General features: G+C 41.5%; 1 protein-coding gene across 8 annotated transcripts in view; it reads right to left on the bottom strand.

Moving 5' to 3' along the window:
* The window catches only part of astn1 (astrotactin 1), a 483,242-nt gene that overhangs the window by 36,315 nt on the left and 422,398 nt on the right, over positions 1–24,529 (bottom strand). For all 8 annotated transcript variants that reach the window (XM_026150133.1, XM_026150134.1, XM_026150137.1 and 5 more), the window contains 3 exons: positions 23,672–23,961; positions 20,217–20,350; positions 19,600–19,751 (listed from right to left, as the gene is read on the bottom strand). In XM_026150133.1, coding sequence (XP_026005918.1) covers positions 19,600–19,751; positions 20,217–20,350; positions 23,672–23,961 — 576 coding nt within the window. The remainder of the gene's footprint in view (positions 1–19,599; positions 19,752–20,216; positions 20,351–23,671; positions 23,962–24,529) is intronic.

The following is a 24,529-nucleotide window of genomic DNA, read 5'->3' as shown; positions in this document are numbered from 1 at the left end:
TGCCATAGACACTTTGAATTAGCTTTGGACTGAGACACACAAGATGTGGGTTGAAGCACTGCCATTTACTTTTTACCCAATCTTTCCCTCTGAGTTGTAGCCGTCCTGCCAGTTTACCACCTGAAGCAGCAGAACTGCAGCCCAATAGATACAGCCCAGTTTTTGGGAACCCCACGGTGCACTGTCATGATGACAGCAATGCATGAAGTGGGTGGCCTGCAGGCCAAAAGAACAAACCGTGCACCTAAATTATCTATAACAAATGCCTCAGTCAAAGGAGAGCAGTAACACTGTGTGCTGCCATGGCATTTATGGACATGACTCAACACAATAGGAATAAAAATGTACACAGAAACAAAATGATTGCTGACAGATGAAGATGAAACTGATTCTGGATGCTGGAGAACTGCTGGCTCGGCCACTATGAAACTAAGAACGGGAAAGTGTACGTGAAAACCATTTTACATGATATTAGCTCATTATCTGATCTATTAGCGTGAGTCCTGAGCAATTTCATTAAAGTTTCCTCCTAGGCTGCAAACCTGTTTGCTCCAGGGTTATTATGATTCAACATTCTGCGAATAGCTCCGCAATACTCCCTGAGTTTAAGAGAGCAAATCTTTGATTTACTATGAGGCACAGTACATAAAGAAGAGCCAATTTCCACTGTGGAACACTTTCCAAAGCAGTTGTCAATCACAGTCCTTAAAGTCTGCGTTGCTCAACATTTGGTGCAATAAAAAGTGGAATAAAGAGAAATATGCCTTCGCTATAAGTAATAGGTTACAAATTGTGCCAAAACAGGAGGTGAATGATGCTTCAAATAAAAATTGGAACATGGATATACAAAGATTTATGGCTGTCACAGAAATATAAAATAAAAGAAGCTGCTGGCAAGAAGAGAAATCGCGCACATTTGTGTCAACTCTGATTTTTCACAATGCATTGATGTATTGTCTCTCAACAGCGTTTATTTCCCAGTATCTGAGAAACATGAGCCTGCATTTTATTTGTAGAGAAGGCCAACCAGCTTATCCTAGGATGACATTGGTAGACGGTTTAAGGTTCAGCTGGGAAGGGCTGTAAATTTGTCTATTTAGCAAAATCACTAAATCAGCCTGAAACAGGAAATTATAGCTCGGTAGTTCCTGAATACACAGCAAAGGTTGTAAACAGACACTGCGGGAGAGTTTCTCAGTAGTGAGTATGCAAGTATATATAAATGGAATATTAACATTATTAGTAGTAGTTGTGCAACTGTGAAGGAAGACTTCTGTGGCCCTGACACTTCATCCACGTTACTTACTGTTCCTCTGCTGTATCCATCAGACGCCACAGAGGTGAATCAAACAACCGTGGCTGTGGTGAATAGCGATGGATAATAAGTGGATTATCCATCGCCAACTGTGCGCCACCGTCTGCAGGTGGGTCTGCAACATTCTTAGAGTATGATGACTAGAGCTGAATACTTTCTCTAACATCTGCTTCAGCGTGGCTGCCACATGGTGCCGTGGTTATTTGTTTGATTTTTGCATATTAAGCTCCACATCATATTGCATTACATCTGATTTCTTGACTTTTTTTTACCTTCCTGAGCGATTCTGTTTGTATTCTTAGATCTGATTTTCTTTGGCTACATAGTTTTTCATGTGCTAGCTACTTCTGTAATACAGTAATCTCACCAATCTTTGGATAAAATATATCTTCTGTTTTATTGCTGATTATTTTACATATACACCCAGGGACATGGATCCGCTGAATGGATGAATGAAACATGAATGGAAAACTACCGTCATGGCTAAAGGTTTTGGCAGTGGCACAAATTCTGTGTTTGCTGTCTTTTCAAATACGTTTCTATGATCGCAGTGATCATTTGAGTAAAGTTGGATTTTTTTGGTAGACCTTCCACTCAGGTGCAAATTTACAGCACGAACATCCACACGGAGAGCCATCGACACAGGACACTTTAGGTGCGGCTTTGTAGGTCAAGTAGAGTCACCGTGCACGCTGCATGCAGATTCCAAAGAACCAGTTTTAGATCTAATCAAGGTGCTCTGAGAAACTTGTCATTCAGCTGGAATTGTTTACTCAGCATTCTTAGAGTATGATTGGCTGGAAAAATCAAGGTTTGCCAGGAGAATGATGTGAGTTATGGGATGTCTCACCTTTTGAAGTCATGCCTGCTGTCATCAGTTCAGTTCTGCAGGCCTGGACCCTTAGTGTGCAAGTGTGTGTATGTGTGTGTAGACCTATGCAGCCAATCCACGGCTGTTTTTCTCTGCTTCTTAATGGAAAGGACAGGTGCTTGATAATTTTTTCACTGTGGAAACTTAATGTCTGTCAAACATCAGATAGTTTGATCTGAAAACTAGAAGGGCACCTGGCAGCAAATAGCAACGACTGACTTATTTAGAAGTCCTAATGAAAGTGAACCAGATTTGCACCAAGATTTAGCTGGTCTCTCTTTAACCCTGCTAAACCTCTCTGCCACGTTTCATGAAATTCTGCATGTTAGGTTCTGTTAAATTTTGCATCATATACTGCTGCTCTGACTCCAAAATAAAAAACAGTCTGCTTGTGGCTTATAACATTAGCTTAATTCAACCTGATATTTCCTATCAGTTTGATCCAGTGAGAAAGAAATACTGTAAGTATAAAAAGCATGTTGCAGCTTTCACTGCCTATCTGGATTTAGTAGCTCCGAATCGCGCGTATGGCTAAAGGAGCAGCAGCTAGATTGAGTCTGTGCTAACAGATTTTGATTTTGAGCACGTAAAGTGGAACAAAGCCATCACGATTAGGCTTGATCAAATCTAGGACTACTATTTCAACTGTTGCAACTCTGCAGTACTAAGTGTATTACTGAAGTAATACCAATTACCTCAATTCATAAGCAAAAAGATGCAAGTGTATTTTCAACAGTAATACTTCTTTATAAAGCCAAAAAGTGTAGATTTCTTTTGGGATGCTTCATTCACAAGTCGAAGTAGAGCCAGTGACTCGTGCGGCATGTGACTGTGGAGCTGTGGAAGCAACTTGCTTCAACTGAAATGATATTTAAAATGTGCCGTGATAGTTAATGTGAAGTATGTATTTAGTATTTAGTATTAGTATTTATTTATTTATTGTCATTGTCAAGAACAATGAAATTGCGTTTGGGGCTTCCATACAACCCAAAAAAAAGAAGAAAATAATAAATACCCCTTAAAACCCAAGTGTACATATTTAACCCAGTGTGACTCCAATGCAATAAGACAATCCTTAGCAATAATGTTCGTAGAAATTCAGACAAAGACCTGAGAAACATGACAAAATACAACAATGCAACCCATTCAATATTATTGTACTGTGAGATATGATATCAGATATGATAGTTATCTATTTAAGAAAGAGGGGGGGGGGGAAGAGAATAAAGATATGATGCACCAATGCAGACCAGTTCATTGCTATTGCTATTAAGAAGTTGGATATGGTTATTGTCCGTGAGAGGGGGGCAGAGAGTTCAGGAGCCTCACAGCCTGTGGATACAGGCTGTTGGCCAGTCTGGATGTTCTGGCCTGTATAGACCTGTACCTTCTCCCTGAGGGCAGCAGATGGAAAAGGTGGCGCGCAGGGTGATGTTGGTCCCGCAGGATACTGTGCACCCTCCTCAGACAGCGAGTGGGGAAGATATTACTGATCTCTGGCAGACTTGTTCCAATAATTCTGCCAGCTTCTTTCACCACCCGCTGGAGTGCTTGCTGATCGGCCTTGTCAGGTTTATAGAGAGACACGTGAGACCCTGAAGCCCATGGAAAGAACACATATGTGCACACAAACACACACAGGTTCTGCCTGTAAAGGTAAAGACTCAAATGAGATCCTTTCTCCACCCTATAACAGGTTTCACTAAGGGCTGTCTGGAATTTCATCCACTTCTGTTAAAGCAGACAGCTTCCTTGTAACTAGCTGTAATTGGCAGCTGGCAGCCACACCAACACAACTGGCAGCAACACCCTTAACAAATAACATCTGGACTCGGTCATCTACCTTTCCGTTGGATAAAAGGAAAAGCGGCCGACAACACAACAAAATCTGATCTTTGACGGGCCCTTCATTTTTATTTTTTGGCACTCCAGCGGCGGTCACAACCACTACCAGACCGTGGAGATTGGCTGGATGCACGGGACTGTTTGTAACTTCTAAAGACCAGCATTTCATTGAAGATAAAGGGGTAATTGTTAAATAAACAGAACAGAAAGAGGAAGATGAGGTTGAAGAGTATGGGACCGGCTGAAGGCTTAATTATATAAACCGCCTCATGTTGAAGAAAAAAAAGGAGGAACAGCTCTCCAAATTGTTTCTGCCTTCTCTCAATTTGTGTTTGATATGTATGCTGCAAAGCTGCATTTGCGTCACAGCGGTGTAATTTGTATCTACAAAGGGGTGATAAATTGTTTTATAATTTGATAGAAGTGAGGTTGACCAAATTGATAGCAGTTACCGTGAGAGGGCTTTGCACGCTAAAACTCGATTTGGCCGAATCAATAAAAGAATGGAACACCTTGGATTAGGGCGGATGCGCCTAGCAACAACACAACAGGAGTTCTTAAGTAAAGGCTCCATGCGTGTCATTCCTGTCATTGCATGTTCACTCATCATTGCTTTATATGTGGTTTATATGGAGGGTTTTTTGGCTTGTTTAGCTTCTCCAAGTCCAAATCTTTCTCTTTCCAGTTTGTCTCGAGAGAACTGCCGTCTCTTATGGACAGTTCGTGCTGACGACATTTTTAAGTGCTTCAGTATCCAGGCTGTCCATCAGGTGTTTGTCTCACGCAACGGATATGCTTCTATGTTGACGAATGTGTCAATCCACGCCGATTTGCGCCAAATGCTTTACTTCCTTGCGTGTTTAGCGAAGCTGAATCCTGATGCTGTGTCATCCAGATCACGCAGATTTCCCACTTTTTTATGAACTTGCCAAAAATTAAGAAATAAATAAAAGTAAATAATTCATCGAGGGCAACATTTGCTTTTTGGTGTGAACTTTTTTCATTTCACTGAGGCTTCAGAACACCGACTATTTTCTGTCTTAATGACTGTTTTATGTGACTGCTGGGTTCAGCTACATTAGACAGTGAAGACCCCGCTGCTGATTAAAATGCAGCTAGCTCTGTAAACAGGAGAAATGTTCAGAAGCAACGCAGAGAATGTTTTTACTTTCTATCCGTGCTATTTTCATTTCCATCCATCTTCTTCCAGTTATCCAATTCAGGGTTGCAGTGTGGCGTCAGCTGTCTCTCCTGTCAAAGGTGGGATAGGCTCAAAATATTTCATTTAGCTCACTTTCCTCACACACAGTCGGTGTTTCAGGTCTACAACTCAAGCATCTGTTGTAACCCAATGGTTGAGCATAAAACACCCTCAAACTTTGGGCGACCAATGTAGTTGGCAACCTGTCTCTAAACAGTTGTAGTCTGATACTGACTGACTACATTCTTTCTGAGAATTGCAAAAGTTTGCAATTAACTGCTTTAAAATTTATAAACACAGTTTGCTGACAAGTTGCGTTGCTGGGTGCAAGTCTTTGTGTCACGTCTCTTTGCAATAGGGAACTTGACTCAGCTGGTTGCCATCTTGCTGCGTTCTGATTATTGGTCTATAAAAGCAAGGTTAACATAACATAAAGGTTAAATCAGTGTCCTGCAGTTTCATGATCATTTTCATCCTACTGTGGCCTTCAAGCATTGATTTTTCTGGGGTGACTGCAGAAAACTGGTAGAATAAAAAAAAAAGGACAATGGTTACATTATGCATTACAATAGTCGTAAAGAAAATAATTTTTAAAAACCTGTAAAAAAGGCACTGAAGTTCAGCATCGAATCCTCTTATGTTACAAATAAGCTTACAGGGTTACAATACCTGGAACTTCACTTGCAAAACTAACAATTAGGTACCAAGACCATTGAGAAAATAATCAAGTGTTATGAAACATTGTTGACAGACACTGATGGGACATCTTGAGTTTATCTTATTCTAGTTTAATAATTGAATTAACACAATTAATGCATTTGATTCTAATTAAATCATTAATTATTATAAATCTCTGGCTCCCTTAGTCGCGTTGTAACAGGATTAGGGTGCTGGGGGATTTCCCATGATGGCTTTCTTCCACAGTGTGCCTTGTGTCCTGTCTCACCCCCAGTGGGTTGTGGCAGATGGCTGCTCCTCCCAGGTTCCTTCTTGTTAAAAGGGAGTTTTTCCTTCCCACTGTTGCCAAGTGTTTGCTCATAGTGGGTCTCTGACTGGGCTTTTCTCTATATTATTGTAGGTGATCTTTATTGAACCAGCCAGTAACGCACTATGGTAAGAGAGTAAGCAATGCCAATCACACTACAAATGTAATGAAACAAAAATAACAGAAAATCCATCAATCTCCTCTGAGGTCTTCCTCGTTTCCTCCAGGCGGCTTCATATTCAACATTCTTTGTCCAATATATCCACCATCTCTCCTTTGCATATGCCCAAACCATCTCAGCCTCACCTCTCTTTGTCTCAAAACTTCTAAGAATATCTTCAGACTTTTAATTGACTCACTTTAGTTGTGCTAAACGGAGTTACTGGTGAGAAAAACAAGCAATGTGACTGTGTAGACATGTAAATCTGCAGCAATTGAGTCCATTCAAACTGTGGCACCACTTGAGGTAAATGCAGTAAAAGGCCTTATTTTTCCAAACCACACAAGCACAGTGCACTCTGCTGTCCATTTGCAAGTACTGTAGGTATTAACTCCATACACACTCTGCACTCTTGCACTCTATAATTACACGAAGAACCACAAATCCACATGGAAAATGAATTGAACACAATCACCAAACTGTCTATCATTAATCCCATGTCCGTTTGGCAGAGACTCTGACTTATCAGTGGAGCTTCTGACATAAAAAATGTGCGTCTTTATAATGCCTCTAGAATTGCATATGCTTTTTAATCAAAGCGTATCTAATGAAATCTTGTACAGCAGCTCTCCTTAAGGTTAAATCAGTAGGACACTGTGACTGGTTAGTTCAGCAATGCCTTCATGAAAAGAAGCGTATGGCCCTACATCCTAATCCAGCATACGAAACAGGATTCTGGTGAGAGCTAGTCAGAGATTAGATAGTGTGTCTTTTATCCCACTGAAGGCTTTTTAAATTCATTTCACTCTCACAGTAAAGCTTTTTTTAAACACGTCAGTAGTAATCTGCTGCTGTGATGAGGCAGAGTGGTTTTAACACTGCATCGTGTTGAACAGTTGAGCCACAGCTTTTGCTAATTATCAACTAAACATTTACTTCTCCAACTTTGTGACTTTGCAGTTAAGAAGGAAACTCTTTATGGTCCTTTACAGATGACGTCAGGAAAGCAAGATTAGCATGAAAGAATCTCTCCATCCCACCTTTTATCCAAGGTAAGAAGCTGTTTTACAATGTTTGGATGTTTGCTCTTGAGTACTATAGGAATCTTGCTTGTTTTAGAGCAGAAAGCTCCAAGTCCCATCTGTTTCTATGTTGAACATGAATTCAGAGAAGCCAGCCTTGCTGGAATCCCTGGGTGGGGTTCAATTTGAAACCCACAGGGAGACACTGATGCTTATGTTGGAAAAGATAAAGTGAATGGAATTTTAAAATCAAACGGTATTTATTATTGATCCAGATACCAGGCGCGGACTTACCGACACCGTCTTCACTTATGTGGTGTTTCACAAGTGTGCGTGCTAGGAAGTTGCCAGATCAAAGACCGATGAGGAACTTTGCAGTTAACACCAAGCCTCAAGTGTTTTTATGCCGGGCACCCAAATACAGAGAAGTGTAGAGCTGTCAAGTGATGACCATCTGCGGTGAGTTGGATCAAATCATTGGGTAAACTGTAAGACTCAACCTTCATGTGGAGTGAGGGTGAAGTGGGCTCTTTTTCAAAACATCCTCAAATTATTATTTTTTGTTCGTCCTTCTGCGCTCAAGCTTTTCCAAGGCAAGTTTTGGACATACAGTTAAAGGAGTGAGGTGTTGGGTAAAGCCAAGCATGCAAACTACATTAAACATGTTGACGAATGGATTGTAATTTACACCCAGCTACCCATGAAATGACCGGCCTGACTTGGATGGCGCCGTGCTGCAGTGTTATCAGTAAAGAGAAAGCAGGTGGGAAAGGTCAAGCAGTGGCAGCTCTGAGGAAATTGCCAGCGCTAAGAGGAAGCTCTTCCCAATTTTGGTCTGGGGATAAGGCACACATGTTCCGGTCGGCCTGTTTGTCTGTGTGTAAGTGTATGACGTAAACAGGTGAGTAATGTGTTTGCTGAGGGGATACCGAGTTCCACTGACCCTAAGCAAACCTCTCATTCGCCGGGTGATCAAAGCCGTCAGATCATTGGATTGCTTCCAGCTCAGGGGATGTTTGTTTTCACAGCGAGACCGATCCAGCCGAGTGGTGCTCTGACTTAAAGCAGACTTCCTATTTGCAAACATCTGCTTGGGACCGTGCATATGCGTGAGCGTATGTGTGCGCTTTCGCTATGATCTCACCTTGTGTGCCTGAAGCTTGTTAAGAAAGAGATTACCGCACAAACAGTGTGTTGTCAGCTCAACATCGAGTCGAGACCTGGACTCTCTTGATCATCAGCTGTATGTACTGTGTGTAGATTTATCGGTATTACAGGACAGCAAATGCAACCGTGCATCTGTCAGCGGGTCTGTGCTTCATAGATAAAGACCGCAGCTTAAAAGATGTTTTGTAGCAAACATCTGTTTCTGCTGTGCATTCCGAGAAAGCAAGTGGTCATCTTTTTTGTTTCCAGCACAGATGAGCAGTACTGTCTTTGCAGATCTTTTCCCATAAATGGATGTTCTGCTTTCACCGTCCTTCTGGAATTTATCATGCAAGACATTTGAGGATTAACTTCAGGGATGAAATATTATTACATCCATTGAAGTAGCATGAAGGGTTTTCCAAGAGCAGCATTACCAGTGTGAAAACAAATGACTCATACCGTGTTAACATGCAAATCCAATATGCGAGCAATTGGTTAATACCTTTTAAAATAATTCTCCCTTTCATGTAGCAATTTAACTTTCCTTATCCACCACCCACAGGAGGTGATGCGTTTGACAGAGTAACAGGGACAGGCAGGAATAGAGAGAAAATTCCCAAAACACATTATCTATGTCAAGATAGCCACTGCCTTCTTGTTCATTAGATTCTCTTAGTCCAACATTTGGTCCTGATTTGATAATATCTTATTTAGTTTTAACAGGGAAACCTGGGGAAACAGGAACGATGGCAGAAAAACAGCAAAATTAGCAAACTACTGGAACACAGCAGATCTATTTGTCTCCAGAGGGCTGATGGTGTTCATTTAAGCTGTACAGTATTAAAAGTTTGAGCATCATTACATTCACCAGAACTGGCAAGCCTTTTATTTATTAAACTATATTCTGCGGATATACGCCCACGACTGCGTAAAGCAGGTCTCTGTATTACCACTGATGGATTTCCATTGTCACTTATTTAGAACAGGGATTCAATATGATCTATAATGCCACATTACACAGTTATATCAAAGCCTGTTAAAGTATCATTAAAGATGGTGCAAAGATACTGTAATGCATCCATCATAACTCCTAATTTATCATGCTGTAAAACCTATCGCAGTAAATACAGCCTGCACGTGATGAGGAGCTGTTTTACTATTCCTTTGTCATAAGAGAGCTGTGACTTAGACATTATGGTACATTATAGTGCAGTAGGTTAACTATGGTTGCTTGAAAAGGTTTTACTAATGAGATAGTTGTTTAGTTTGACCCATGGTTTACCCTCTGGATGCGCTTTGAAAAAAACAAAGACTAAGGAGGAGAAGATTATAAAGATAAAATAAAAGCAAGAAATATGAGTCTGGTATAAAAAAAGGAGGCCCCATCCCTGGCCTCCTCTCCTCTCTTTTTTCCCCTGGAAACCTGAAAGCAAAGAGGCAAGGATAAGAAAAAGGTAGTGGTTAGAATAAAGATTAAATGAGAAGAGTTAAGAAGAGAAAAGTAACGGAACAGGAGGGGTCAGGAGATGAGAGGAAAGATGAGGGAGCTGGTAGGAAAAAACAGAAGAGGAAAGTAGAGGCAGCCAAGAAGAGATCTGTGAAGAATTGAACATCAGATCGTGTGAGATGTATTCTCGGAGATGACAGAAGACTGACAGCTGAAATAAAAACCACGCCGTGCAGAGAGGGCTCTCCAGATCTCTCCATCTTTCAGTTTGCCTGTCTCCCCTGCTCTCACTCTGCTCTCCTGAACTCCACATCCACACCCAGGCACCCTTTTCAGTCGTGTTCGCATCAGGGTGTGTCCTCCCAAGCAATCAATCATCCATTAAAGATGAGATGCATAGGTGGCAAGCTGTGATAAAACATTACGTATGTGTTTTTCTTAACACAGCCAAGCCACAACAACCAGATCTGGATAGCTTTCATTTAGTGCAATTAGAGCAGCGCGGGGCAATTTCACACATCGGAGAGTCCAAATGGCAGCGCGAGGGAGCCGTTAAAAGTTTTGACAACTTAAATGCCCCGAAGATATGGAATTTGATCTCAGTAAACTCTGTAATCCCCCGACCCTATACGTTAGCTTCTATGCGCCTGCTGAGTGTGAAGGAGGTGAAAGGGTTCAAATATGTTGAGGAGTCAAACCGCTTTTGAGTTTTGCCGTTGAGATTTAGCGCTTCTTTTCCAGTGGGTGGAGAAGCCTGCATAGCTCCCGGCAGCTTTTTTCAATATGAAATCACAGTCTCTCTTTGCATCCTCCTCCTATCTGTACGGCATCAGAGAGGATTTCAGCTTGTCTCTTCCTGCTTAACACTTCTCATGCACTTCAGTGTTAGGCAAAAATCAAACAAGTTTAGGCTTAGAGCTGTCACAACACAAGTTTGTCACTATGCAGTGATCAGCATCAACAAATTAGAAAAAAGAAATCTGATGGTTACAAATGAAGAAACTATATGGCGGGGTTTGGTTGCAGGGGAGGGGTGGAGTACTGGGTTCAGGGGCTGACTGACACACCTGACCTCCATCGTCTAATTGTGTCTCCCTTTTTGAGGATGTTGCTGAGACCAGTGGAGGAGAGCGGTGTGCTGTGCTGAGCAGGGAACGCAGCTGAAAAGCTGCCAGAGTAAAATGTGTCCAAAAACACTTAGCCATAAACACATGACAACCTGCAACACCGTGTGAGTGGGTCCTTCTCTGCCACACAACTCAGTCAGTCCGACTGGAAACTATACAGACACCTGTGGACTGAGGGGCAACTTCAGGAGTTGAGAAGTGAAGCCAGTGCTGAGGAAGCCACACAGTGCCTCCAGAAGTCTATCAGCTCCCCACAGAATCTCATGTTAATTTTACATCTTATCCTCCTGGATCTGACTAACATGGCTTGCTAGTTTGTGCCTTGGTTTTGTCAATTTAAACTATTTTAATAGACTTTTACTTAGCACTAATTGGCCGATAAGTGCAGTGTTGGGGTTGTTACTGTTAAAAAAATGAATTCCACTGCTCGTTACCTTACTTTCTTGACACTCATGACGTGAAACATGCTGTCACATAACTACAAAACAACATAAACCTTAGGATATACTCCGAATCTCTGTGCAGCTTGCTAATTAGCTAGCCTTTGCTAATAACTTGACACTCCATATAAGGCTCTAAAAAACCAACATGGCAGTGGCCAAAACACTAAGATTTAAAATATGGAGTCTAGTATGGCCACGTGTATCTTTATACTTTAACGGAGCAGCTCTTCAGGGTTCTTGGAAATCAGAGAAAAAGCAAAAGAGCAACGACCAAAGCCAACAACAAATTAGTAATGAAATGAACTCAACACCAAGGCCACAGCCTGTCTCCCAGATGTGCAGGACAAGTATCTGCAATAATAGAAAAGTTAACGGTGATAATGGGAGTCACTTTAGTACGGGCTCAAATTGTGGTCATAAATATTTTAAATTGGTAAATCAAATGCGTATTTGTGAACTGAGTTTTGTGACCCTGTAAACCAAAATATCTGAAAATGTTTGTGCATCTATAGATGAGCTCAGTAAAGCACCGACAGACCCATCTGTTCTCTAATTGGATTGTTAAATTTGTGATTGACATGACATTGACCAATCAGCTAAAAGAAAGACAAATTGGGTCAAAATGTGTACTTGCAAGTTAAAAGTCACACACAGCCCGGGGAGTTGAGCGCAGAGTTTTACACGTAGTTTTTTGTTTGCTTTGTATCTTTACAAACATAACATATTCAGATATTTTGGTTTACAAGGTTACAAAACTCAGTTCACAAATACGCATTTGATTTACCAATTTAAAATATTTATGACCACAATTTGAGCCCAAACTTTAGCTTAGTTTGCCAGAAACTGTGTAGACACTTTGAGCTGAAGCTCCAGTTAAGCAGTTAATTGTGTAACTTGTGCTTCAGTCACATTAAGGAGACCATGGCATGACCACAATACTGCTACAGTGTCCTAGGAAATTATAATCCCATTGACTTTGAAAATGGGGACCAGGTCTGCAACTGCTCACAGTCAGTGGCCATCTTCAAAGTGACTTATAATGCAATCAGACAATCACAATCTGAGTTTGTGATTGAATGGGGTCAAGCTGGCAATTATATGCAATATGATGCTACAATGATTAACTGTGATGAATAGACATAAACTGGAAATCTATTACTGACCACAGAAATTCAGTCCAGCCAGAGCCTCACAGAATTGAAACTGAAATCCCTTCACTAATAGTGACGTAGACGCAGGGCAGTGATTTAGCTGCAGAAAGGCACAGAATACAAACATTTGGCAACCAGTTTAGTCACGTTTCCTACTGCAAAGAAAGGCTTTACTGACAGGTTGCAGTCTTGAGTGCAAACTGACTCCAGCTGATTGCAATTTGTTAGCAATCGCTCAGTGTTTATAAATTAGTTGGCAATTAAAAGTAACAGCTGAGTTGTTTGAGAGGAGCAATTGCATAGGTCACTACTTGCCTTCCAACCACAGGTGGTAATGGAGAGCTTGGGGTTCTTATACACTCACATCTGGATGGCTAATTGTTTGCCACAACTGTTTGGGTTGCTGAAAAATTCACTTTTATCACGAGTAACCACAAAGTTTTCCAAGTCACAAGGATGTTATCCTACTTAAACTGTAGCAGGACCAAGCCATACATGGGATGGGAGCCTTCATACACTTGAAACTATGACTGTCATATCAATACGTGTATAACTCAACACCTCTATTGTGAATGTTAATTGGTAGAAGCAGTACGTCATACATGTACTGGATTGATGTGTTCATGAACTACTTGAACAGGATTTTATAACATACCAACTTTATTAAATCTGCAGGACTCAAAATAGTCAGTAAAAAGAAATTCATTATGAGTGTTATTCAGCTCAAAAATGTAAACCATATCCCCTAAAACATCCAAAACACCCACATGCAAAATATGCGCTTATACTTTCTAAATCACACTTGATAAAGATACACCATTTCTTAATAAAATAAAGATACCTGAAGGAAAGAGACTTTCACATAACTGCTGACGATTAAAAAAAGAGAAGAAAAAAAACCCCCAGAAGGCTAAAAAAACAAACTGCAACAATCTTAAGGCCGACATTAAAGTGCATATTAGACATAGGAAGTACCCTCAAAGACGGCTCCAGTGGTTTAAGCGGAGTATTTGTAAACTCAGCTCTTTTAACAGTGCAGTGTCATGCTTTTCTGCAAGCAGACACTAAACAAAACGGGACTTCAGGCAGCGAGCAAGAAAGTCTGATAAATTTATTTTCTGCTTCAGTTTTGCAGTGATGGATTAAACCTCCTGGGCAAATGCTGTTTGTGAGTTTGTTTTGAAGCAATTAATGAGAGACTAGAATCTGTTACACCAGCGAGAACAAAGCATATTATCTATGCCATCCTTAAGGGTCTAGACAGAGCCACTGATTAGCTATGGAGCTGGCTGGAAAACCTGAAGAAATTATCCCCATGTGGTGCTAGTGGAGCTGAGTGGATACAAAAGATATTTTCTTGTGTGAAAAAAGTAATCTCTATTACTTTAATGAGAATGGCTGACATTACACCACAGAAACAAGCATCAATTGATTTAGAAAGAGCAAGAGAAACTGGAAAACCTGAGCACAGCTGTAATAATCCAAGGAGTGAAACATTCCTGTGGCACAGGCTCTGTGTTACACCGCTACCTTCCATAAGAAACATTGCCACAAGTCAGCGTGCTAGATTAGCATCTTGTTTGGGGTATGATCTCTCTTCTTTATCTCTGTATCAGCCGACGTCTGAACTGAATTCACGGACATCAGCAGTTTGTTTCAGCTGCACTGACTCAATCTATACTTCAGCTTGAAGCAGGGAAGTGCTGTGAAAGTATAAGTGGAAGAAAATAGATACAAAACTCACAAGAAAATTCATGATTGCGTGGTACAAATATAACTACAGAAAACAACCGAGGCACTGAAAAAGTAAAATGACATTTTCAGTCTGTTTATTGAGGATATTGGAATAGATTTATGATTTCCTGTCGCTGTATATTTGAATTTCTTTACATGTAGTTGGGGCACTGATATGTATTTTCTTGATTGCTGTTTATTGTTGTGTTTTTTTCACGAGCGCTCGAGCCACCAACCGCTGGGATTTAATTCAGACTGCTGGACCTGTCTCTGCCGCAGTACACAAATTATCATCCCATGACAACAGAGTGTAGCTGCTGTTATGAATGCGTGTCTCGTCCTCGGCTAAACTAATTTTAATTCCCCACAATCTTCATCTGTCCAGAATGTGCACCTCTGCTGTCTTCGGTGCTGCTGCATCTGCTGCCTGATGACGCACGTTCAACCTCAAAACTAATCTAAACTCACAGCAGGTTGTACATTTGCATGGATGAAAAGAGTCTCTATATTTTCATGCTTAACATGGTAAATTGTGCAAACTAGTAAAGTAACAGCATTAAGTATTAGCTGCAATAATGCAGCTACGGCAACCATGTTTTTCCGATAGCACTAAAGAAAATGCTCTGTGATCAGGGTCCATCGCGATTCACCGATCAATAAAAAGATGCAGCATCGTTCCAATACGAGAGAGCAGGACACAAGCACCTCTCGCTACCTTCAATAAACTGTGAAATGTACAGAGCGCTCACATTAGATCGACCGTGCTGCAAAACTCAGTTGCAGTCTAAAGAAGAAGCCTTGAAATAGAGACTAAATGCAATCTTTTCGGCACTAATGGTTCGTGGCTATAAACTATAGCTCACATTCTCTTTAATACCACTAATAAAGAAAACACTTTCCACTCCCTTCTGAACCCGCAGTATTGATTAATGATCCTCTCTGGTCTGACAAATACAGTTTATTCTCTCATTAAGCTACAACAAACTTTGGTGCTCACAGGGAACCCTAACAGTCTCCGTTATGGATTGGGTCATTACTGCTTAAATAAACCGCCCCTGTTTTGCCAGCTTCTACTCATATAGGGCCAAATAAGCTGTGCTCTCTGTTATGGATGACAGAGCCACACACACTCCTGCTGCTCGTGTAGCTGCTTCACTGACTTCCTCTGAAGTAAATCACTGAATCCTTACGGATTAAACAGTGAAAACAAACAGAAATCATTTTAAGGGACTAATGAAAGCTGCTTGGAGAAAGAGGCGACTAACCTTTGTTGTAAAGCTTAAGTGTGTGTACTGTATGTTATATGTGTGTTGATATACGTGAGAGGTAAAGCAGACTGAAGCAGCTTTAATGCCTCTAGCTGCCATCTGGCTAGTTAAACAACAGTGTGTCCAAAACAGCCACAGCTGTGTAGACACAAGTAAATGTCCTGAAATCAGGCTTCTGAACAAATGACACATACTTCCATTGTTATTACTAGTGTGCACCATCTTGTGGTGGCATTATAAATTACAAGTCAATTATCTGTATAACAACTAAGAGTGATTTTTAAGACTGCACAAAGGTAGAGCGCTCAAAAGGACGTCTTTGTACTGTTAGTGCTGACAAACCTAAACAGACTTTGACTTAGATTATTATTAATGCTTAAAGCGTTTTTGAATGGAACATTTTTGTCAAACTGTTTAACAGGATAAACCTTTGCCATGGAAAGCACCTTTTTCTGGAAATAGTGTTTTCTGCAGCTTGATGACATTTCTTTCTTTTGATCTCTAAACCAGGGTTTCTTCCACACAAATTATGGCCATATGGTGCAGCTAAATTGGTGGACTTATGGTTAGGTTCACATTTCACAGTCTTTAATATTGCTGTGGAGGAATTCTGGCCCCAAACATTTTTCCAGAATTGTTATGATTCAGCCATGTTGGACAGTTTTCAGGCTGTTTAAGATCATGCCAAAGGACTGGTCCACTCAACCACCTTTATTTTTTAGTTTTCTGAACCGAACCGAAGTGCAGTCGAACCTCAGGGCATCAACTGATGGCTGGACATTGACCTTTAGGATTTTTTGGTACAGCAGAATGCTGAAGCAGCAAAAAAGCCTCAGACCAGATGGTATGATGTTGTTTTTATGAAATGCTGTGTTAGTTTTACAGAAGATATAACGGGGCTCACACCTTCCAAAAACATTAACATTAGTCTCGTCAGTCAACAGAATATTTTCCAAAAGTTTCTGGGGATAGTCAGGATGTTCTTTGGAGACGAGCCTTTGTGTTGTTTGTGGGGCGACCGTGGCTCAAGAGTTGGGAGTTTGCCTTGTAATCGGAAGGTTGCCGGTTCGAGCCCCGGCTTGGACAGTCTCGGTCGTTGTGTCCTTGGGCAAGACACTTCACCCGTTGCCTACTGGTGGTGGTCAGAGGGCCCGGTGGCGCCAGTGTCCGGCAGCCTCGCCTCTGTCAGTGCGCCCCAGGGTGGCTGTGGCTACAATGTAGCTGCCATCACCAGTGTGTGAATGGGTGCATGACTGGATATGTAAAGCGCTTTGGGGTCCTTAGGGACTAGAAAAGCGCTATATAAATACAGGCCATTTACAGGCCATTTGTCTTTGCTCAGCGATGGTTTTCACCTTGGAATTCTCCCACGGATGCCACTTTTGCCCAGTCTCTTTGTTATTGTTGAATCATGAACTCTGGGATCTTTTGTGACCTCCTGGATGAGTTGTCGATATGCTCTTGGAGTAATGTTGGTAGATCGGCCACTCCTGGGAAGGTTCACCACTGTTCCAAGTTTTCTCCATTTGGGGATAATGGCTCTCATCGGAGTTTACTGGAGTCCCAAAGCCTAAAAAGTGGCTTTGAGACTCTTTCTAGACTGACAGATGTCAGTGGCTTTGTTTCCCACCTGTTTCTTTAGGCCAGTGGTTCTTAAAGTGTGTGGCGGGGCGCAGAGTTGTGACAGGTGGGGCGCAAGTCACCTGGCAGAAAAGTCATGTGGAACTAATGTTTAACATCTGAATCACTTTTACGGCAGAACCAAGAAATTTGCGGCAGTTTGCTAATAATATGCACATCTCCTCTGCATCCGCTGAAAAGCTGCAGCCGCATGTGTAAGTCCACAGCTGCAATAAAGAAGTGTACGGAGAAGTGCCAAGGTAGGTACCCCCGACGGAATTTGTTTCCCCTGCGTCGGGAGCAAACACTGGGCTGTCCAAGTCACGGACAAACAACATCCCACATTCGTGATTTTTAGTTCACAAACACTTCTTATAATGACCCACTACTCCTGACATTTTGGAGGTTTTAGCTCTGTACAGTTACAGAAGAATACAAATAATTATCAGTCAAAATCTCCTTGCTTTATTGAAATAATCCTGTCCAATAACACGTCAGAACAATAAATGTATCATTTTCTGTTGTCACCCACAAACTGAACAGTAATTAGTAACAGTAACATTCATTTTTCACTAAAACAGTCCATTACTTCCACGTCTAGCTGGTTGCAATGGAGGCGGCGCCAACTGGACCCGCTCTGCCTGCCCAGCGAATGCTCCCGGCGCAAGGAAACAAATTCTGTCGGGGATACCTACTTTGGCATGATTGCGGATGCCGCTCAGGTCCGTCCAAATCCCCCGTAGCCGCGCTGCAGTCAAACTAGGCTGACTGCAGCCACTAAGAGTGAAACGCATTAAACTCTCACTAAATTATTTATTTTTCATCTCTGTTCACAAGTTTCTGGATTTCTTTTTTTTTAAATAAGACTAAGACAGAACTTTATAATGTTCACATTCTGTTTAACTTGTTGCTTTTTTTGAAGAGGTGGTGCAGACTAATGCAGCAGTCTAGTAACAAAAGTCACAAATAGTTGTTTGAAATGAAAGTTGTTTGTTTTAAACAAAAATTACTGAAGGATTCATTGTGAATTAGTTTATTATCTAAAGAAAGTTGCAGCTCGGCTTTACTGTCGTTGTTTCCTTTAGATGGGGCGTGAAAATACTTCTTCCTGCCATGTGGGGAACGATGTGACAAGTTTGAGAACCACTGCTTTAGACTGTGGTGATCTGGTGGTTTTTGGATTCTTTTAGTTTACTTCAGTTTGTTCGGCAAGTGACGATAAATTCAGCTTTCCAAAAAATATTAATTCATGATTTAGCACAAGGCAAATCCTCATTTAAATACTGCATTTTGTATTTACTCAGGTTAACTTTCAGGAAGGTGCCAAATACATTTTCACTGCAGTGTACTATTAGTTCACCTGCGGGGTGGTAAACCTTTGTATCTACAAATTAGCTCAGGCGTACAGCGGTCTTTCTTCAAACTGAGGCTTTTATCGAAGGTGAGATCATTTTTATCTTTTAAAAACTTCGAACGGGCGATTCATGCTTTCATTATATCCCAGCTGGGCTATTGTAACTCCTTATATGCTGGAGTCAGCCAGACCTGCCTGGCAAGGCTGCAGTTGGTCCAGAATGCTGAAGCTCGTCTTCTGACACGTACTAAAGGATGTGAACACATTTCCCCGGTGCTCGCCTCTCTTCATTGGCTCCCTGTCCGCTTCAGAATTAACTTTAACATTTTATTGTTGACCTACAAAGCCCTGAATGGACAGGCTCCCGGGTATTTGTCTGACCTCTTGCAGACTTATACCCCCTTTAGATCTCTCAGATCAAGTGATCTTTTGCTTTTAGCTGTACCAAAGTCGAGGCTGGTTCATAGAGGCGATCGAGCATTTGCAGTCGTAGCGCCTAAGCTGTGGAATAATTTACCCCTGTACATCAGACAGGCTCCCACTGTCAATCTTTTTAAATCTTATCTTAAAACGCATTTTTATTTACTGGCTTTTAATACAGCATGAGAGTTATTTGTTAATTCATATTTGGTGTTTGCTATCAATACTCTAAGTTATTTTATTATGTATGTTGTATTCTTGTACAACACTTTGGTCAACGCTCCTGTTGTAATTAAATGTGCTATATAAACCATTGAACCATTAAGCCATCTATAAAAGTAAAGCAGGGAATATTAGGATGAATGTGATTCATGTTACCTAAAGGTGTTTGCTAACTAGCACCACAGCACGTTGTGCAATTTCCCATCTCGCAGGCTTTGCCATTCATGGTCAAACTCTTGACATATGTTGTGTTCGACTGACGCACCTGTCTCAACTTTAGAGTGGTCGGTTCTCTCTGTCACCTTCTCCTGGCTGATGAGATAATCAACAATCCTCACACCGATTGGGGGCTCCGTGTGGTTCCACTCCATGATGACCAATGAGCTGCTGGGTTCGTAGGCGTAAGACAGTTTAAGCCTGGCAACAGAATGACAGAGATATACAAGCGCACCACTTACTGTAAGATGTTTTCAGCACACTGGCCTCATTACTGTAATTGACAGCTAACATTATCCTTCTTGTTCTGTCAACTGCAATCCAACTGAAAACATGCTCTGCACTGTCACAAACACCTCTGTCAACAGAAAATATAGTCATTTATCCGCTAATGTCTGACTGACTCTGCTGCTCTCTTCTGTAGTTATGTCACTGAAAACATTGTGCACACAAGTTTTATGCCAAGAAATCGATGAATGGCAGCTCAGCGGATTGATTAGAGCACCCAAACCGAGCCGGAGAACAAACGCGCTGACCACAGGAATGTTGCAATAAAACACTGCATGCACACAAATCCGCTGAAGCAGGAGAACAATTTCTGCCTGTGAAACAATTGATTGTATTTACCACAATCCATGAAAGGGGAAGAATACAGGTTTTACTAACATGGGCTGAGGAAGCGGGGCGCAGGTGGGCAGTCCGTCTGTGCCAAAAGCGCTGGAATCACATCGACACCAGTCATCGATAACATCGCCTTTGCCTGAGCACCACAGCATGCTCATCATTGCCTCCTGAAGAGCCTACGATAAGAAACAGCGAGAGGGCAGAGATAAACACACATGAACACCTGTATTTTTACAGCTGTTTTCTCACATAAACTTTTCTACTTCACGATTTTTATACCAGGAACTGTAAGTTAAAAACCCCTGTGTGTTTCTTTTTCCATGCAATGGTCAATTTGTAGGCAAATTTGATTACCGTAATTGTCGGGCTATAAGCCGCTACTTTTTGCACAAGCTTTGAACCCTGCGGCTTTTAGTCAGGTGCGGCTTTTCTATGGATTGTCCGTGATTTTCGTCATATCGTAAGACGATTTGTTTTGTTTGTTCCGCTGTTGTACGGCACTACGTTGCCTGGCGGAAGGATCGGGGTTCAAGAGTGGTATGTTGGTCACATGTCCATCCGCCAGGCAACATAGTGCCGTACAAGTAGCGCGAAAAACAAACTTCAAAGTAGCGCTACGCATTCAGCGGGAGGCGTGGATGACCAGCGGCGATAAACTTGCGAAAAGCAAGTTATGCTCAACTCCACCGGTGGATTCTGACAGCATGGAAAAGTGTGAAAGCATCCACGATCACCAGCGGATTTCGAAGGGCTGGACTGCTGCATGATGGAGAGGAGGACACCGCCACGGCCCTTCTGAGGGTGTTCGACTCTGACACTGACAACGAGGATTTCTTTGGTTTTGAAAGTGACAACGAAGGAGAGAAGCGGAGAGTGGATGACGAAGCCATCCTGAGCCTGTTCGTTTCCGACACTGGAGGAGAGGACTTTGGTGGTTTTAGTGCGCAGGAAGAAGAGAAAGATGGTGGTGAATGACTGACTTTTCTTCTTGTTAAAGCCGTGTCACTGCACCTGAGCCTGAAAGGTAGTCCGGATCTATTTTTCTGGTGTGCTGTAGGTTATTGTTATGTACTACATTTGTTACGCATTTATGAAGCACAGTACATGTGCAAATATGTACCCATAACTTGTTTTTCAAAATATTAATAAAAGTGATGTCTCCAAACAGCCATCTCTTCCTGACAATTCCCTTTGTGCATATTCTCTTACATATGATAAGTCAACATTGAAACACCTGCGGCTTTTAGTCAGGTGCGGCTAATGTATGTACAAAACAGGATTTTCCCCTGATTTTAGCTTGTGCGGCTAATATTCAGGTGCGCTTTGTAGTCCGGGAAATACGGTACCTAAGTGGGTGTCTTTAACCAATACAATAAAATGTATCAAATATGCATTAAGTTATTTAATTTACTACACTTTCTCCACTGGACATTGCAAATTATTGCAAATTGGTGTTTGTCTAATGAGGTAAAACATAAAAACATGTAAAAAAAAAAAAAACATAAAACACTGCATAAAAAAGTAATCAGGTTATATCTATTAGATCCCAATAAACATGCAACATTTTGTTCTACATAAATTTAAAGACTTTTCAGTTCGATGCACCTGTTTCTACTTCAGTAACGCACAGTTTTTCACTTTTATTCTGTCTGCATTCTGAGGGGGTGGTTTGTATATCATTCACTGCCCGAGTTACAGAAAACTTTTTGTGATTGTTGACAGTATTTTCTGGTTTATAGGCTGACAAAGAGAGAGAGCTATCCAGAGTACTCTCAGCGGAACCTCAATTTATCTCTCCACCTCTAAGGCACCAAAAACAATGAAATAAGAATTTTGAACCTGCATTTATTCAACATTCAGATCAGGTCAAAGTGATTCGTTTTTAAATTTTCCACACTCCTCTTAAGAAAAAATTCTGCTATCCCCCCCCCCCCCCCCCCCCCCCACACCAATCGGCAGACAAATCCGCGCGATCAGAAACAGAATTTAAGAGTGTTTTATTAATTTCCTCCCCTACAATCATGCCCCTCTGTGATGAACTGAATTCACTGGACATTAGGAAAAGCAAGCACCTGTTTATATAATGTGCCACAATAAATGAGAGAGTGCAAACCGATCCATGTGGCTGACAGAGCTGTCAATATTCAGTGAGACACAAGGTTCAAAGCCCCAACACTCTTCATGGGGGCGCAAAGTCAAACATGAACAATCAGAGACAAACAGGCTTCGGTCAGACAGGAAATCAAGAAGCCAGTGTTCACTGGTGAGGAGGAACCTTACAGGAGGATAACATGGACACAGAACTCTGTGCTTTTAGGAACGGTGGACTGGAGTGGCTACTACTTAATGAGATTTTATCAAAAGACAGCCGAACCCCTGTTAGACCTCCAGACGTCTCACAGTGTTGGGGATATAGAACCCAGGCAGGGACAATGTTTCACATTTTAACATTACATAAAAAACTGGTATTACGCACGTTACCAGAATGCTGTAGAAAATGTGGAAAACCTGAAAGGCTCATAAAACTTTCAGAGTAAAAATGGTGGAGGTGGGTAGATGTAAATATTGGTGCAATGCTCTTAATGGTGTCAGATTAATACTAGCACAATAGAATTCTTTTCATTCTGCACGTTCAGCATGTGTTAATCATTTTTTGGTAATTAAAAAAAGCATCTCAACCATGCACTATGAAAAACGTCTGAATCTTTTTGTGTTGATTGTCACGTCCATATTATTTATAGCATCAGGGTATGTGAACAACAGAAGCTGACCTGAAGTCCTGCAGAGACAGGAATATTTATTATACAGGTCACAAAAAACCCAGTTTTAAGCTGAAAGGTATGTTTTGTTAACTCATTATCTCACACACTGCTCTCCCCTACATAAGCAGCCTTTATGGGTTAAAAGTATTGGCAATACCGGCCCAGTATTTACTTGATATTGGATCAATACCAAAATCTGCAATATTGCATAGCACTAGAGTAAAGGCAATATTGGTAACTACAGGGAAGAGTTAAAAAGTACTTTTACAGTTGAACTTTTCTGCACACATACCTGCACAGTCAAGCTGTAGCAGACTCTAAGCAGACTCTTTCAATAACAGCAGCTGTCTGACTGAGCTTAAGGATAAAGGCCTGACACTGCAGGAGTAGCACTGTATTGACCCTGCTGGAGCAGTAGAAGCACTATTGATGTACAGTATTGATGGAGTCAAATAAGGCACAGCGCAATAAGGCAGTTTATGGCACAGGATGCTTCAAGCAAAGAAAGGCGTGACATCCTGGAAGGGAAATGCTTCTTTCTGAGGATTTCTGTTTCCATAACCTGTTTCCTAATGAAGCCTTTAGGATCACAAGGACACTGCATAATAAATGTGTTCTTCGATGCTGCACAGGGAATGGATTTCAAGAAGGCACCGCCTTCAATTTAGAGGGTGTGAAGAATAAATTTGTGTAGTTTAAATATTAAAGACCAAACACCCAAAACACTGTACACACCTGGTAGGTCTCATTGTTGGATACCAGCTCATAAATAGGTGTAGCCTTGGTAATCTGCAGCAGCACCGGCTCAGACTGCTGCCGCCCTTGTGCTGCCCTTGGGCTCATGTGGCAGAGGTGGCAGGACCGTGGGCACTGGCCTTGGCTGCTGCAGTCCATGCGGACTCCGGCTGCCATGCGCTTTGCTCCACTGTCCAGCAGACTGGCAATGTACGCAGGGTAGGTCAGCGTCCGGGGCTCCTTGTCGCGCTCCTTGTCGCGCTCCTCGGACTCCTCTGAAGGTGAGTTACCTGAATATACAGAAAGAAGGGAACTGTGTCACTAATTAACTGTCGTTTCTCCAGAGCTTAACAAAATCAAAAGAAGGTTAATAACGCCAAAATCAAATAAAAAAAACCCACAAAAGTCATTCCAAAGAACTTTTATTCATAATATTATTAAAAATAGCCGTGTGCATAAGATACAGAGATGGTGATGTCACATGTTTACGGTAATGAGATTAGGGATTAAGGGAATGAAAAAAGCTGAACTGGGAGATTTTTTTTCTTCTGCGGCAGCAGGCAAAGGCACAAAGCAGTAATGCGTTCCCACATTCCCATACCGCCCTTCTAGAGAGGCTGTAGTCTTTCTGCATCACATGCACAATGCATGAGCAGGAGTGTAAATATTTGAGCTACAAATGCAGCTACAAGAGTTTTATGTTTCATAGCAAGTACGGTTATATCAAAGGATGACGTGTTGTAATAATATGACTATTATTGACTTAATTTCCCTACTTAGTCTGTGGCATTGGAGAAAAATGCATCATTATCATCAGATATCTTTATCTTTGGGCTGAACTTTGCTGCTCAACCCACA

The sequence above is a fragment of the Astatotilapia calliptera genome, chromosome 18 (genome assembly GCF_900246225.1).
Source record: "Astatotilapia calliptera chromosome 18, fAstCal1.2, whole genome shotgun sequence".
Taxonomy (NCBI): Eukaryota; Metazoa; Chordata; class Actinopteri; order Cichliformes; family Cichlidae; genus Astatotilapia; species Astatotilapia calliptera.
Note: the sequence above shows the minus strand (reverse complement) of the source record. Positions and strands in the feature narration are given on the sequence as shown.